Source organism: Sceloporus occidentalis, unplaced genomic scaffold (genome assembly GCF_023333645.1).
Source record: "Sceloporus occidentalis isolate IW3139 unplaced genomic scaffold, rSceOcc1.0.p SCAF_5, whole genome shotgun sequence".
Taxonomy (NCBI): domain Eukaryota; kingdom Metazoa; phylum Chordata; class Lepidosauria; order Squamata; family Phrynosomatidae; genus Sceloporus; species Sceloporus occidentalis.
In genome coordinates this window covers 28334542-28351801 of record NW_028316985.1, presented here as the reverse complement: position 1 = coordinate 28351801, position 17260 = coordinate 28334542, and the positions used below count along the sequence as shown (strand labels likewise).

The following is a 17260-nucleotide window of genomic DNA, read 5'->3' as shown; positions in this document are numbered from 1 at the left end:
CTGTACTGTGGGGAAAATGCATCAGTGATGATTAATTGTGGTGAAGTGGTTGGAGGATGTATGCCCAAATTGTTTTCCCCCCAGAAGGATTGCTTCCAGAGTAAAGCAGATGTAACCCTGATTAACTAATGGTGGTGAATGACAGATCTTGAAACTGTCTGTTTCTACAGTAAAACAGGCCTAGTGACTACAACATGGGACAGGTTGTACTTCTTCACTCAAGGTGGAAACTTGATGTGTCAGCCCAGGGGAGCAGTAGCAGGGGGACTGATCCAGGACCTGGACAACTGTTCTGTGATGGCAATTGATTGTGAAGACCGACGATATTGCTTTCAAATCACCACTCCAACAGGAAAACCGTATGTATCCGGGGAATCCTGCTGGGATAAAACAATTTAAGCAACACCGAATGATAAATGTCACATGCATCTTCAGTGTTCCATCAGGTGCTGAATCACACTGATGGTGGTTCTGTGTTTTCTGTCTTTAAAAAATCTCCCTATCCAATATACTGATTTGAAGTGGTGATAAACTAAAGTACTCCTGTAGCATGATGAGGCCTATTGGATGTTCAGAGGTATTGCTTCCAGTTTCCCCCTGTACATCAAAGGTGGACATAGTGCAGCCCATGGGCCACTTGTGGCACCTCATTTTTGTGGCCCCTGAAAAACCCCAATAGTCTCCCAAAGCCCCTAACCTCCCAGTGTTTTTAAAAATATGATTTTTGGCCAATTTTTGCCCCCAAATCCTACAAGAAGCCAAATACCTCCACCTTCCCACATAAAAGTACACCTGAACCCTATACTACTCCAGTACTTCTGTTTTCCTCTGTAGTTTTTCTCAGAATGGTAATAGGAGGTGATACAATGCCTTTTCCTGTCACCATTTAGAAAGCACTGCAGAGGGAAATGCAGGCATTTTGGCTTGCTAGGGCAGGGTTGGCAAAAGGAATTGGCTCCTGGCTCCACATAGTTGCCCAACTCTGTTGTACATGAATGGCTTGTGTGTACTAAAACCAGGACAGAAAATTAATGCCTGTGCATTTCCTTGTAGAGGCATAACACTTCAGGCAGAAAGCAAGAAAGAATATGAAGAGGTAAAAATATATATATTTTTTACTGTGTGAATGTTTTTCAGTTCTTTTGTTAAAATTAAGAGTTCCAAAACTTCATACTTTCCCTCTCCTTTTTTCATTCGTGCAGTGGATATGTGCAATCAACAACATCTCCCGGCAGATCTATCTTACTGACAATCCTGAAGTGAGCATTTATTTTTAATTGATTTCTTTCTCCTTGCGATGATTTAGTTCACCCAGACACTTCAAACAAGTTAATCTAAAAATATGCCTCACTCTTGCTCTAGGCAGTTGCCATCAGATTAAATCAAACAGCTCTGCAGGCTGTGACCCCAATCACAAGCTTTGGAAAGAAACAGGACAGTCTCTCCCCCAGGTAACATTACACCTTTCAACATCTATGTTTGTCTTGGGTTGTGTATGAATGTCTTCTGTGCATTGGACGTTATCATCTTCAGGGAAAAGGCCCTTTCTCCCACACTGATAAGCTAGTTTTCTGCCGGCAGGAATATTGTGACATTCATTCACAATATCGCTATATCACATGATTTTTTGAGTGTGTTGTGTGCCTCTTTCACCATATAGTGGCATGTTGAAAATTCAGTTTTGCTAAGCACTCCACCTTTGTATGAAAAGCACACATTTAATAAAGTACCACATTAAGACAAAGATTCATCAGTGTTACCTTCTTCTATTCTTACTCATTAATCCTTAACTGAAACATAAAGGGCACATACTCAGGAAGGCATTAAGGGAATGTATTCAAAGTGACATATTATAGTTCAATTTTAAAAGCACTTTTAATTATCTAGATGTTATGTGGATGTGTTTTAAAGTCTATTCAGACATTAAGTGAATGCTGATTTGCAAGTTCTTACCTGGTTTTCCATTCATAGGAATCCATTTGCTTTTCCAGCTGACATAGCTCTACCTTTCTCATGAGGCACCATTCTCTATGCTTTTGCTTTAGCCAGGATGTGAAGAACATGGAGGTGATGAATGATAGGAAAATCACTCATGAGCCTGCCAGCCTTCCTGAATCTGCTGAGTTAATTGCACCTGGAACACCAATTCAGTTTGACATTGTACTTCCTGCAATGGAGTTCCTAGACCAGAACAGGGGTGGCAGGTACAAACAATAAAATCTTCCTTTGCTGCCTTTTCTCATGGTATCAGAAGGTGATCATGTAGTAGTAATTGGTACTTTTATTGTAGGCGTACAAACCCATTTGGAGAGTCTGAAGATGGCAGGAAAGATGATGAAGCTGGTAAGTACAGTGACTGCTGTTCATAAAACATTGGAGCTTGAGAGGATGCCAGAAGCCCTATAGGTTAACCTCTTGCCTAGCGGCAGGGGAACTTTATCTTTCCTACCTCTGATCATCCTTACACCAATCTGTTTAGTCCATGCAATCCTGGACTGTAAGGAGAGAGCCTATGCACTATTGCAGAGGTCTCTGCAGTGCAATGCCTTTCTTTGGTAGACAAGCTGCATTGTAGGGCAAAATTCCAGAGAAAGAGAGTGAGAGTCACATTGTCAGTTTAATCATGGGGCAGACTTTTCCAATTTCTAACACTGATCTGTTCTAAAGCCCACTTACTTGTCTTTTTGGCTGTCCACAGAATCTTCAGCACTCTTCTCCAGCACCACATCTCGAATGAATTTATTTTCTTCCTATCTTCTTTCTTAACAGTCCAGCTCTCACATTCATACATGCTAATAGGGAATACAATGGCTTGTATGATTCTAACTAGCCAACAACAACAACCAACCCCCCAACCCCACACACACACAAATGGGCCCTAGAGCAGATCAAGCCAGAAATCACCATAGAACTCAATATGACTAAACTTTGGACACATCATGAGAATGCATGACTCATTGGAAAAAAAAACCCAATAGTGCTAGGAAAGGTGGAGGCAGCAGAAAGAGAGGAAGGTTGCATGCTAGATGGATGGATTCTAATTAAGAAGGCCATAGGTATGAGTTTACAGGAACTAAGCAGAGCAATGGAAGACAAGGAGTCTTGGACATGTCTCATCCACAGGGTCACCATGGGTCACCGTCTACTGGAGAGTAGTTAACAACAACAAAAAACGTTGACCCATCTCCACAGAGCAAAGTTGCTGTTTGGTAAAGAGCATAACAACTCCCTTTTTGGTTCAAACTAAGTTCTAACTAGAGCAGTGATTCTCAATCTTTGGCTCTTCCAATGTTTTGGACTCCCCAAAAGACCTAACCATTGGCCATGCTGTCTGAGACCTCTGGGAGTTGAAGTCTAAAACTTTTGGAAGACTAAAAGTTTGGGAGGTCATGTTGTCCTTTGTTCTCAGCTTCTGGAATTCATGGGCATGCTGCCTTTTTATGTGTACAGCTAAACCAAGTGTGGAGAGGTCTGCAGTGAACTAGGAACGAAGTGAACATCCTAAAAACATTTTGGCCATATGGCTGTAAGTCCTATTTGCATAGACTAGGCTTCATCAACTGGCAATCCCTAACCATTATAGGCAAAGGTTAGGAAAGGCTGGCCTCATACTTAGTAAGCTTTTCTGGTTGGAGTGGAACCAGCAAGGATTGCTTGCTACATTTAACAATCAGAGAGCACAGCCTTCATACAATTGCACAAGCCTCTTGTCTATATGTTGTCTGTTCTTCTGCTAGTAGGCTTGTGGGCAAGGAGGGAGGAGAGCAAAGGATGTGATAGAAAGAGAGAGGAAAAAAGAGTGCTCGTCTCTAAACCTGTCCACCAACACCATTACACATGAAAAATAACATGAAAAACCTTTCCCACCATGGTCTTAGTGTATGTTGTAAATTCATTCACACATGATGCATGCCATCTGAGAATGTACGTACTGGTAGCCAAATATTCAAACACCCAAGTCATCAGTTGATGCTGCAAATCAAGGGTTGAGCATCCTCACTTAAACTGGCCTTGAAACATTTCTATAGATGAAATGAAAAACTGGTTAAGCTAATTTATTTCACAAGTGGAGAAATAATTGTGAACTGGTAAAGAAAAATACACCTCTTTTAACTGCCTTTCTCTCTCTCCAGATTCTCTCTTGAATCAGATGTTTGTAGTTCGTTTTTTGGGATCTATGGCTGTCAAATCTGACCACACTGTTGAAGTGATTTATGAAGCTATGAGACAGGTGTTGGCAGCTCGGGCCATTCACAACATCTTCCGTATGGCTGAATCACACCTCTTGGTCACCAGCAATGACCTGAAGTAAGCAAAGCTCCCTTGCCTACTTTCATGTTCTCTCTCCTTTTGGTCAACCTTGTCCACTGTATGTTTGAGAGGAGTTCCTGGATTTGACCTGAACCTATTAGTTCAGGAAATGTTGCTTGCAGTGTCCACTTATACATGTGGAAAGAGACAGAATCCACTTACTCTTCTACAGTACCCCAGATCTGCACCAGAGGGTTGGAGGACCCTCAGGTTTGTGGGAAGGTTTTAGGAACATAAAAATTGCTGTATTAGATCATTTCAAAGGGATATTTAGTCTGTTCCCAAAGTGTCCAACTAGAAAGCAATGTAAATCCTCAAGAACATGAATTCAGTAGCATCCTCCTGCTGATGCTGAGACATCCTATTTCAGATACTGGTGGTAATATGAGTAGCAGCCATTGACTATTCCCTGGGTTTCAGAGGAGAAAAGAGAACTGACAAATCTTTTCACACTCTTCACCTTGTTAGTAAGCACCTCTTCTGAAGCAAAGGTTCTTTGATTTAGGCAGAGTATATTTGGATCCAGCGCCTAGTGTCCACTGGCTAGGTCACCTTTAATCCTGAACACTTTTCTCTTGCAAGTAGGGCACACTGAATCCAGCTTCACTTGTTACAGATCACTGGAATTTCAAAGAAGCACATACACAACTGAGACATAAATCAGAAAAACTGCTTGAAAACTGCATAGATAAGGAAATAATTTGTACTGCTGGAAGAACAGTGTAGTGTTCTGTTTGTGTATACAGTATGACCCCCATATCTGCAGGGGATACATTTCTGGAGTTACCGTGGAAATGCAAAACCATAGATGGTAGTGAATTTTATTGAAATGAACAACTTTCAGCAGAAGTATACAATAGAATTCTGCTGGAAGACCTAGAAATGCCAAGAGAAAACACCTCTCTAGGAATCTCTAGGTTCTCCAGCACAACTCTGTGGTCATGTTTTGGTGGACACATACCATAGAATGACACTGGAGAACTTAGAGAATTTTTTTTTCAGACACGGGTAAGTGAAGCCATGGTTACCAGTCCCACAGGTACAGGGTGTCTTACTGTACATTAGAAATGTACCATATTTTGCTTTAGTTATACTACTGTGCAGGCAAGTATGCTGAGAGCCAGTGTGATACAGTGGTTTCAGTGCTGGACAACAATGGCCAGGGTTTAAATCCCTGCTTGGCCATGGAAACCCAGTGGGTGGCCTTGCACAAGCCAAGCTCTCTCAGCTTCAGAGGAAGGCAGTTGCCTGGCCAGCTGACGTGGGGAAGACCCAGTGTTTCTTGTGGACTCCTCCTCCTGTTTATCCAGAAATTTCTGGGGGCTGCACACCATCTGGAAGGAATCATGATTCCTACCCCTGATATTTTTATGTGATTTTGTTCATTTATTCCAGGTAATGATAATGAGAAGGAAAGTGCCCCATGATGTCAGCCTGAGCAAAGTGTATCCAAGGAGTGCAATTCCTTGGATTAATGTAAAGACGTATAATGTTGTTGTCTTTGGAGCAGCTGCAAGACAATCTCTTCAGCAATGTCTAGATTTAATTTGCTGGGCCTGTCTATATATGCTAATAACATACTCAGCCCAAAGATCCTACTTGAGACAGGGGAAAGTGTTTGTGTTGCCTTTGAAGCTCTGGCTTCAATGGTTGCTAGGGAAGCCTTGAAATAAGGGAATACAATTCTTACAGTAGTATTTCCCTTTTGGGTTCAGTTTATAGCCTTCCCTAGGTCTATACCACAGAATAAGACAGACGTAATTCCTAGTGTTTTCTTCTAGAAATGGTTGTATACACAGCACTCATTTGACAGACTTCCATCAGTGAATGAAATCCATGTCTGGCTCTAAAGCAGAAAAAGTTCATCATGACATGGTATCACTCAAAGCAGCAAAGTTTTAATCACAGAAAGCATGCTTCGTTGGTATCATTAGAAACACAACGTAAGCCTTAAGACATGTCTACTTAAAGTAAGCCCATTGACATACTCCCATTTTGAGGGGAATTGTTGCCCAAGGTGTGAAAAATTTGGGTAGGGCTTCTTTACTTTCTCTGCTGTACCAGGTTTAATGTTTTTTTTTTTTTCCTTTTCTTTCATGGAGCCCTGGTGATGCAGTGGTTAAATGCCTGTACTGCAGCCATTCACTCAAAACCACAAGGTTGCGAGTTCAAGACCAGAAAAAGGGCCCAAGCTCGACTCAGGCTTGCATCCTTCCGAGGTCGCTAAAATGAGTACCCAGACTGTTGGGGGCAAATTAGCTTACTTGCTGTTCACCGCTATGATCTTTGGAATAGCGGTATATAAATAAAACAAATTATTATTAATTATTATGTCTTTCTTTTTTCACATTAACAGATTAATAGATCCCCAAACACAAGTTACAAGAGCAAGTGTAAGTATATTTTTCCTTTACTCACAATGGAAAAATTGCAGACTCAGCTTTAAATACTAAGTTGCTGGCTGAGAAGTTAATGAGGAACACATATGTTGATCTTAACATTCTTAAAACCTGTTTTTCCAGTTTGACCTGGCCAATGTGACACAATTTGCTGCTCATCAGGAAAATAAGAGACTGATTGGTTTCGTGGTTTGTGTCTCTGAGTCTCTGGGTGAAGATTCTATGAGCACTTACGTATTTGAGAGTAACACTGAGGGTGAAAAGGTTTGGTGATAATTTTGTTTACATTATTTAGAATACATTAAGAAACTCCAAGTGTGACCTTTGGTTGCAAGTCTTAGTAGGAGTTTAGTCAGTTGTAATTCATTTCCCTTGCTTAGGACTGTATGCAACCCTCACAACCCCAACAAAATAGGTATCACAATATCTTGTGTACTAGCAGTTCTCAAGTGTTTGCCCTCCCACACAACCCAGTTCAAAATAACTAAGATGTTCAAGTAACAGGATTTTGTTTATATTGTGGTCTCCTCAGCATTTCTTAAGAAAGCTCCTCAACACAATTTCGTTAGCTATTAGTCCCAGCCCAAGACCTGGAAGCAAATCTCCATTATTTTAGAAGAGGTGTGGGCAACTTGTGGTTCTCCATATGTTGAATTCCAAGTGCAGCTGCAGCAAACATAGCCAGTCATTAGGCATGATGGAAGTTTTACTCCAACAGTATCCAGATTGCCACATATCACTATTGCAGTATCTTTTGTTGTGCTGCAGTGTCTCATTATGCATACTGTTGGCAAAGCTTCACCTGTCTGTCAGTGCCTGCAAGTTGCTGATTTGGATCACCTGCTTTTCTGGTGCTTCAATCTGAATCCTCTGGTGAGAGAAAACACCTTTTAGGAACACTTTTAAGGAATTACTGGCCTCTTATCTAGGTATTTAGAATAGGATGAGGAGTGGGAATGTGCTAGCCCTGCCACCGGCACTTCCCATGGGTGAACAGCCTGCTTGCATAAATCATGCTATCAGCACATACTTCCTCCACACCATTGCTTTCCATGTGTAGTATTTGTAAAGGCTCTCCATGTGATCAGAAACCCTGAGTTTTCTGGGTTCTTGATTACAGAGAGAGCCTCCACATGTGGTAGAGGCCCTGGTCTTCACACTGTCTCACATGCCACTTGGGAAGACAGACAATGGAGAGAGCAGGGCAAATATGTTCCCCTTCTTCACACGTTTTAATAAGGCTCTGCTCATTTGTGTTCAAACAAATAGTTATCTTCCTGGGCAGTTGTAAACAGTATGTATTTGTCCTAATTGATACAATTACCTTTTCATAAGCCATTCTAAAGCTGATTCTGTTTCCTTTGCAGATTTGCTATGCAATAAGCCTGGGGAAGGAAATCCTTGAGGCTCGGAAGGTAAAATTTCATTGTTCTTAACTTCACATGGCGGGAAAGTAACAGCGTTCTATATGACCGTGGAGTTGTCTTTGATAACGCTGGCTCTTTGGCTTAGTAACAGTGATAAGCATCACCCCCCTACAGTTGGTCACGACTAGGCAATCTTGTCAAGGGAAAACCTTTACCTACTGTAGTTACTGCATATAGGGTCCCAACAGGTCCTCTCTATTCAAACTATACTAGTTTAACTTGGTGATTAATACAAAAAGTGGCTACCTAAATGAAGTTGAATATTCAATCACTTATATAAGGACAGTGGTTATTCTTCAGAAAGCAAAGTGGCATGATCTATACTTGGTGTTTTTACAAGTTTTTTGCTGTAATACAGCCATAACTAGCTTTATGTTTGATTTACTGAACTGAAGCAGCTAAGCCTGGTTCCTACTGAACATTGATACTTCTAAGCAAACATACTAATAGCATTAGGTTATCAGAACTGCAGAAGTTGGATAAATGGTACCTGATTAAGTTAAGATAATATTTGGGGAGAGGCAAGTGTTGTCAATAATGGATTAGTCATGGCATTAGTCATGGCATAAGATAAGTTCTTAACACACAATTTAACCCACCTCAGATCTAAGTATCATCCTTTGTTGCCTGTCTTTTGTCATTAGTAAAAGTAATGATAAATGAATGTTGCAACTTTGATGCCATCCTTTTGTTGCCTGTCTTTTGCCACTGTTTGCTATAATCCACTTCTGCCTTATTTATTCTATACTGAGAAATGTGGAATAGCTTATTCATTCTATATTGAGAAATAAGTGGAAGAGTTCCAAAAGTCTTCCACTTATTTCTCAATATAGAATGAATAAACTCTTCCACTTATTTCTCAGTATAGAATGAATAAGGCAGAGGTGGGTTATAGCAAACAATGGCAAAAGACAGGCAACAAAGGATGGCATCAATGTTGCAACATTCATTTATCATTACTTTTACTAATGAAGTGTTAAACGATGTCCCAGAGTGTTAGATTTCTCCACATAAATTTATATGAACTAACTATGAGAACTTAGCTTATCCATAAATCTGAAGCTTCAGGCTGGTACAGTAATACTGAATACTATTTTGGCTCTGTAGTGTGTGACTATAACAATGGAAATGTTCTCCAGTTTGCACTGGACTTTGGGGTGGGACAATTTGTTCAAGACTCCTTTCTGAAACCAATGAGATGAAATTGATGGGCTCAGAAGTCATTTTACTGTTTATGTGTTACAACATGAAATGCAACAGAAGACACACTGATCAAAACTATTTTGAAAATTCTGATGACAAATCATTGCATGATATCTAGTTTGACTTTTAGCAAGGAACTATGAGGTTGCTCGTGCTAATTGCATGAATGGCAGTTCAGGTAAGAGTGTGTGTGCAGGGCAGGGAAATTAATCTGGATTAGGATGGCCACATGAAGGTACAGGTTGAAAGTCCCCACTCCCAAAATGTATTTTAAAAAGCCATTGTGTAATTGAATGAATATTGGTATGTCACATTTTGCTCTAATTTAATTATGTTATCTCATTATAGGATCCAGAAGCATTAGCTCAGTTAATGTCATCTATGCCACTAACCAATGATGGAAAGTTCATGCTGTTGAATGACCATTCAGAAGAGGACAATGTTGTACATGGAGATGGGCAGGAGGAGTCAGAAGCATAAGTTGTGATTTCTTTCAGAGCAGGTGGTGGTGTGTGGAACAGGCTAAATTCTGTGCTCTCAGCTATGATCCAACATGGGATGGATTACCTAGAGATAGCATGGGAAGTGAATTTGGCATAATAGAAGGACAATCTTTGAAAAATTCCCAGCAATCAGCATTGAGAAAAACTGTATGGCTACCAGCAAATTTCTAATTCAAGCCATAGACAACAGCAGGGCTCTTTTTGACATTCCAAACTCATCTTTTCATCAGCCTGCATGTTCTTCTGCTTCTAGTTTCCCATTGTAGCCAGGGCTGTGTGTACACCTTTTAACTAGCTAAATTATATTCACCTGCACATCTGTTTATTTTGATGTTGGATTGGGCAAGGAGATACACAGACCCATGAAGCTTCACCCTCTGTAATTCTAGGCTGTGCATGCACATTGCATTCAAGCTACTAAAGGCTTCATTAGGCATGCCTCTCATTCGAAACACACTAGACATTCTAGGAAATTAAACGTTCTGAGAAAGGTAAATTTTTGCACTTAGTACTAGAAGTCTGGAACACAGACAGCCCTAATGCATCTTTAGTTCATAAGTATTGTTGTAATAGTTAATTGCTTTTACACTAAGTTGTTTTTAGGCTCTGGTACTTTTTTTTTTTAAGGAACACTATTTTGAGCTAGATTGTTTAGCAAAAAGTTCTTTAAACACTTTCCTATTAATATATATTTTTATACTATATCTGAAGTAAGCTTTCACTATTAAAGTTAAGTGCCTACTAGTTTTCTGAGGACCACACCATTGTCCAGGTTGACCAGAACCTCCATGTTGAACCTATCAGAAGTTTGAGGTCTTCACCAGGAATAACCAGAAGAAAGTATATTGTCTGAGCCACAAGTCATGAGCCAGGTAGGCTATTATTTGTTGCCCTGATTGGTACAGTTGGGTTAGTGCATTTGCAGGTTCAAAATGAAAAGAAGGACGGCTTCAAATTGTCCCAATACCTGACTGAAAATACTTCTTCAAAATCTGTTTGTGGGCAATCTGCCCCATGAAGCACTTCTGGGAAGTAAATTTTAGAGACATGTTTCTTTCAACAGAGGGCCAATCTCAGTATAATATTGTCTGTACCAGTTTGACACTGTTGCTCATGGTGTTAGCACAAATTGGGACACACCACTGTACTGATACCTTTGGGTTTTATTCTTTTAAACTGAAGTAACATGCAAGAACAGAGCTAACTCTAATGAAGTTTTTTTTCTGATTTCTCTGGGTTTTTAAGAATGTAATGTTGAGTATATGTTTTAAAGATAACAAAGCAAGGCTCATGTCTTGCTGTTCTCGAGTGTAACAATAATGCAAGATTAAAATCTTATTTGAAGTAAACAGTTTGTCTGACACTAATTCATCTTGATTTCTCTGGATAAAAGCTGTTATTCTTGTCAGAGCATTAAACCATAGCAATACAGTATGATAGCTGCAAATACACTTAAGAACCTGGAAAAAGGGGTGAAAGTTCAATAATGGTGTTAGCTGGTACCCACTATTGTACAGAGCAAACTGTGTGCTGGCATTTAAGCATATTCAGTGCAATTTTTTAGGTAGTAGTATTGTGATCTTAGAACAGGTGTCAGGTAGAATAAATTGACCAAAGTTAATTCAGTGTAACAGATGGTAAAGTTGCTACCAGCACACTTGCAGAGTTTTAGCAACTACTTGTATGGAGAGTTGAAGTAGCACTGTATCTTCCCCACTAGGACAATGTCATTGCATTAGTGACTTGGATGATTGCAAGGAAATCAGTGACATATCTCTCTATCTAGTTAACCTAAATGGTTTAAAAAGAACTTTGTAGGGGTTTTGTTTGCTTGTTCAAAGACCGTTGTTGTGAGGTCAGAGGAGCTACAAAGGAGGATTGGAAAGCGAAACAGCTTAATTAGACTATATCCACAAACTCCAATCTATCAACAGTGAGTTGATCAGAAACAATGGCTTCTTGACATATACACATATTATAAAACTGGTTCTTAGCCAGTTTATCATCTCTCTTTTCTGGTTCCCTGCCTTCACACACCACATTCCAAAATTTCCTCCACCATTCATATGGCAATCCATTCACCCTAGATCTAGGAAACAACATCATCCTGCCTTTGTCCCTCAACAACCATAGTTGAAACCTAACTTATCACCTCATCACCATACCCAAAAGTTTTACATTTCTATGGCTATTTATACAGTCTCATTATTAATGTCGTTCCTGGGCACTAGTTCACTCCATGCATCTGAGGAAGCAGACCAAGCCTACAAAAGCTTATGCAACAATTTCTTTCACTCACTTAGTTTTAAAGGTGCTACAAGATCCCTTTGCATACTGATATTCCAGAATATCACGACTATATCTTAGGCCTGATTTAGATGGGCCTTTGTGCCGCCCCCCCCCCCCGTCACGTGCTGGGGATGGCCGAGGACACACCATCCATACCGGCCTCACCCCTAGCACATGACGGGGGCGTCAAAATGGTGGCGCCCTGTACACACGGGCGCCGCCATTTTCACACGTTGGATGCATAGCATCCGCATGTCCCATCGCGCTTATGACATCACAAGTGTGCCATTTGCACACTCAGGCGTCACAAGCACGACACAAAAAGAACCTGCTTTTAGCAGGTTCTTTTTCCGCCACCGGAAATGGAGGTGGTGGTAGAGCAGTTTTTGGGCAGTCTGTATCCTGCCTTAGTTACAGATGCATAACTATGTATCATGTCACGGTCCAACCCTCTAAATCTATCTTAACAACCAGCATCCACATCAAGCGATAGAGGTCTGTTCTTTAAGCAGGAGGGGTGCAGACAGGTCATTTCCAGCCCCCTCCTGCCAGCAATCTGCAGTGTGATGATGAATGTGACAGAGTCCTGCTTCTGACTGTCAGCGTCTTGCTCACTGACAAGGGGGCTTGAAGAATCATCCTGCTGTGTGTTGATCATGCGCAGAACAGGCCTCCATCGCTTGGACCGGCTCTGTGGAGCTTTAAGAGGATTGAGGTGGGCATTTACAATTGCCACAATAGAGTCTAATGTAGTATAACAATACAGAGCTGTTATGGATCCATAACTCTAGGTTGCAAATCTATAACCATAATGCAGGATGCCAGGCACTAATTCTCACACAGATTTAAGTCATCCTCTAGGCTCCATCTTCCACTATTTCACAATGACTGCCCTTAGAATCATAAGAGTTGGAAGAAACCACAATGGCCATCTAGACCAACTCCTTGCTATGCAGGAATTCCCAATCAAAGTACCCCTGACAGATGGCCATCCAGCCTCTGTTTAAAGACCTCCAAAGGAGACTCCACCACTCTCCAAGAGTGTGTGTTCCACTGTTGAACAGCTCTTACTGCCAGGAAGTTCCTCCTAATGTTGAGGTGGAATCATTTTTCCTGTAGTTTGCACCTATTGTTCTGTCATATTCTATGGAGCAGAAGAAAACAAGCTTGCTCCATCTTCAATAATACCCCTTCAAATATTTAAATAAGGCGATTATATAACCTCTTAACTTTCTCTTTTCCAGGCGAAACATACCTAGCTCCGTAAGTCTCTCCTCATAGGGCATGGTTTCCAAACCCTTCACAATTTTGGTAGCCTTCCTCTGGACACGCTCCAGCTTGTCAACATCCTCTTTGAATTGTGGTGCCCAGAACTGGACACAATATTGCAGTTGAGTTCTGACCAAAGTAGAATAGAATGGCATTATTACTTCCCTTGATCTAGACACTATACAACGCGCCCTCGGCATGTTGTAATTGCAGTCTGTTTCTGTTACTACGATATTTTCTATGTGGGGCTGCCCTTCTTCAGAAACATCAGCTAATCTGCATAGCTATGGCCAAATTGTTAGTGGGTTGGTTACAGGGAACACATAAATTGCCTATTGCAACAGCTCCACTCCAAAGTACTCATGCTGCCTTTAGGACCACATTGTCCCATATTAGTCTGCCTAAAGTTTAAGATCTTTCCAGTGGGTGAAGTGGAGAACATCTTTTGATCCCATTTTCGCAGCACATTTACTTGAAACACAGGACTGGCTACAAGCTTCCCTAAGAATGGAGCCACAGCGAAGTCCCAGTCCTGTGTTTCAAGTAAATGTGCACCTGCTGCTGCTGCTCTTTTGTTGGCAGGTGAATGCCTCTCTATTCTAGCAGGGGTTTGGGAGCTTAATTGTTCTATATGGAAAGAGCTATTTTTAAAAATGCTGTACTGTTTTTATTCTTTCACATTATTGCCTGGTTTCCAGTTAGTTATTCAAATGTAAGTCGAATTTAAGTCTGCATAACTCACGTTTTTGGATGTTTTGTTCATCAGAATCCTCTATCTCCCTCATATAATGACCAAAATCTCCTGTAAAATCATTTTTTCATGCTGCCCGTCCGTGACACAGCCATATAGTTGCTGGCATAAACCGGGATGTCTGAGAAGCATGTTGCTAAGTCCCTACAGTCAGATGCACAATGATGACTTTGTTCTCTAGGACATCCAGAGGATGCTTTCATTGTCTTGCATCAGGCTGTAGAGGGGACATAAGACGCTTCCCAGGTGTACTTCATGGAGTCAGAAAAAGTGGCTTAATTATGTCTCTTATGATGCAGGATCTTGGTCACTGTCTTAAATTCTGTAACCATATTTCCATCTTACCTTTGTACATTTCTAGCTGCAAGTATACATTTGACTTTTTAATACTGTAAATTCCCAAATCTTTTGAGGGAAAGATAGCATATAAATTGAGTGAGCGATAAACCTTTAGACTACCCCCAAAAAGTCATTTTGGTATGAAAAACAAACAAACAAAAAAAATTAGATAAAAATGCCATTGTGGATCTTTAATAGGATATTTTGAAGGGTGCCCAAAAAGGCAACTGGAAGTGACATATCACTTCTAGTCACCCAAAAGGGCAGCTCGCTGTCACTTCTCCAGGTTCCATTTTAACTCATTTTTTCACTTTAGCAGGATACATTTTTTAATGAAGATCACATTGGAAATCCTTTACAATGGAAGTGACCATTTCATTTGGTTTATGAAGCTTACCAATAAATCCACTTATCTGTAATGATGGCAGGCTAATTAGTGAATAGAGGCATCTCCTTTGTTAAAAGTTGACTACCTACTCTCTAAAGATACAGTTCTACAGCTTCTTATAAGAACTAAAACTTTAGGCAACAACTACATACAAACCAAAGTAAATCCACTTTCCAAAGATTCATTTATTATTATGTACAGAATATTCAACAGAACAAAAACTGAGGTAACAGCTTTTTGTAAAATGAGTAAGACATGTTATATTTGGTCCCCTTCATTCCTGAGAATTTGAGCATAGCTACTGGATGGAACTGATCAACTTAACTGAATGAAAACATGCAACAGGACCTCAACTTTGTACCCCAGACAATCAAATACACAAGTGTACAAAGTATGTTGATGGTTTTGCTGTTCTGGCCCACTTATGACTCTCTGATAATCGTCTGAATTCAGTGTGAAGGGTCTTTCCCCTCTTTTGAATATAGTAATCAGTGGAACCTCCCAGCATTCTTCTGAAAATACCTCACTTATGAGAATGGTTTGGAGATTCAAGTTCTGTAATATACTTCATGGAAAGAAGGGTTCTTCATCAGCTAAAAAATATAAGAATCTCAGAAAAAGGCCTCCCTTTATTTTTAACATCTGTAAACAAAAAGTATGAAAAATGGCCATAGATACTGCTTCATAGTTGAAGACAGGTTAGCATAAGGTAGGATGGTAAAAGGAGAAGGATTACCTCCATATCATTCCCTTTTCCTGGTTTTTGCTCTTCACATGCTTCATATGGCTGTAATTCCACTCCTCCCAATTTAACCCACCATACTTACAAGTAGCAGAACCTGACATCTGAAGTCTCAAAGTGTACAGGCTTTATTGGAGACCCCATTCTGTGGCACAAGTAGGAATATATCACTACCCACTCTAAGACTGTAAACCCAAACTGTTCCTCTATCAGTGACTACATCGTGATGTTCAGAATACATGAAGTGACAAATTCACAAATAAAACTCCGTGACTGTACATATGTATATACTCACAGAAGCAGTATCGTTACATGAGTTAAAACTCTAGGAATGGACATTTACAATATGTCACTAACACCATGCTAATTTGGTTAGCACTGTACAGGTCAGGCACATATGATGCCCTAAATGAACGATTCTCTCCTGTTAGAGGACAAAAAGGAAACAAATATATGTTTTATTACAGCAGAAAAGTGCCTTAAATTTACATGTCTTTACAGTGCTGGTCTCTGAAAGACCAAGGTTGACTTGCTACTTTGGCAGTTTCTTTGGATTCCAAAGGTCTATTTATAACAAATTTTCAAAGAGGGACTTCAGTTGGAAACAAGCAACAAAAACAATGCCAAGCATGTGATGTCAACTTTAAATCAAAGGAAATGTAAGAGAATTAAATTTAAGCCATTTTAACCAAAATAAAACAGATGTTCTTCCACCTTAAATCATATAAAGTGAGCTGTATATTTTAATGACATTTGAGCAGAAAGAATAAACTACAACATTTCGAGTTGAATTAATGTATTTCATAGCACTTCTGGCTCACTGTCCAATTGAAAAGTTGAAAAATTCCATGTCAGTTGGTCCCATCACTTTCTAGATTTCTATAGAACAGAAAGGAAAATTGTGAGGGAAAAGCTATATTGCAACTTTTGGTCACACAACAGAATGCTATTCCTCTGCCCCCACATCTGCTTCAGAGGGTTTCCCAGAAGAGGAGGAGGAATTTGCCAGTTGTGTCTGTTGTCCCCACAGATGGACAAAGTTGGATAACCAATGTAACAATTACTAAATGGCATTTATTAGCTACTTATAATTCTTTTCTCAAAAAATGAAAGTATGATATTATTACTGTAATTTAGTGAAAGATAACTTCACTCCTTTTAAATTATATATGTAACTTTGCAATTATCTTAATATAGTTATAGAGTGTAGCCTCAAAGAAGAAAGACTACTGCACAGTTTGAGTGGTCCTGGGGGCTGAGCTGATAAGGAGGCAGACAAGATGAATGCTTTTGCACTACAGATCAGAGATTTGTAGGATTTAGATTTTTTTGTAAATAAATTACTAAAATGTAAGTTTGCTATTTTTACTTTTTAAAATTTTAGTTATGGTGTAATTATTGGGTCTTGGAATAGTAAAACATTGCTTTTAAATAATTTCCACAATGCTAATATTTAACAATATATTAAGAGGCTCCTATTATTGATGGCAGGCATGTAGTGATCTTTACAAATTGGGGAAGATAGATTACATAAATCTTTACTCAAGCTGGTGAAGCTGTGCTGACTATCTGCTAGCTTTCGTTACAGACAGCAAATTTTGGTTGAGTACAAATTATCCTGAAACCCACTCTGCAAATA

General features: G+C 39.9%; 2 protein-coding genes across 4 annotated transcripts in view; one reads left to right on the top strand and one right to left on the bottom strand.

The window, feature by feature from the left end:
• Positions 1 to 11160, top strand: part of APPL2 (adaptor protein, phosphotyrosine interacting with PH domain and leucine zipper 2) — a 44421-nt gene extending 33261 nt beyond the window's left edge. For both annotated transcript variants that reach the window (XM_089528026.1, XM_089528025.1), the window contains exons 11-21: positions 171 to 359; positions 1054 to 1096; positions 1203 to 1259; positions 1363 to 1451; positions 2046 to 2204; positions 2291 to 2343; positions 4134 to 4308; positions 6668 to 6704; positions 6834 to 6974; positions 8078 to 8125; positions 9689 to 11160. In XM_089528026.1, coding sequence (XP_089384152.1) covers positions 171 to 359; positions 1054 to 1096; positions 1203 to 1259; positions 1363 to 1451; positions 2046 to 2204; positions 2291 to 2343; positions 4134 to 4308; positions 6668 to 6704; positions 6834 to 6974; positions 8078 to 8125; positions 9689 to 9820 — 1123 coding nt within the window. In that variant the 3' untranslated portion in view covers positions 9821 to 11160. The remainder of the gene's footprint in view (positions 1 to 170; positions 360 to 1053; positions 1097 to 1202; positions 1260 to 1362; positions 1452 to 2045; positions 2205 to 2290; positions 2344 to 4133; positions 4309 to 6667; positions 6705 to 6833; positions 6975 to 8077; positions 8126 to 9688) is intronic.
• Positions 11161 to 15046: 3886 nt separating this feature from the next.
• WASHC4 (WASH complex subunit 4) overlaps positions 15047 to 17260 on the bottom strand; it is a 63628-nt gene continuing 61414 nt past the window's right edge. For both annotated transcript variants that reach the window (XM_089528022.1, XM_089528024.1), the window contains one exon: positions 15047 to 16500. The gene's annotated coding sequence lies outside the window, so the exon portion shown is untranslated. The remainder of the gene's footprint in view (positions 16501 to 17260) is intronic.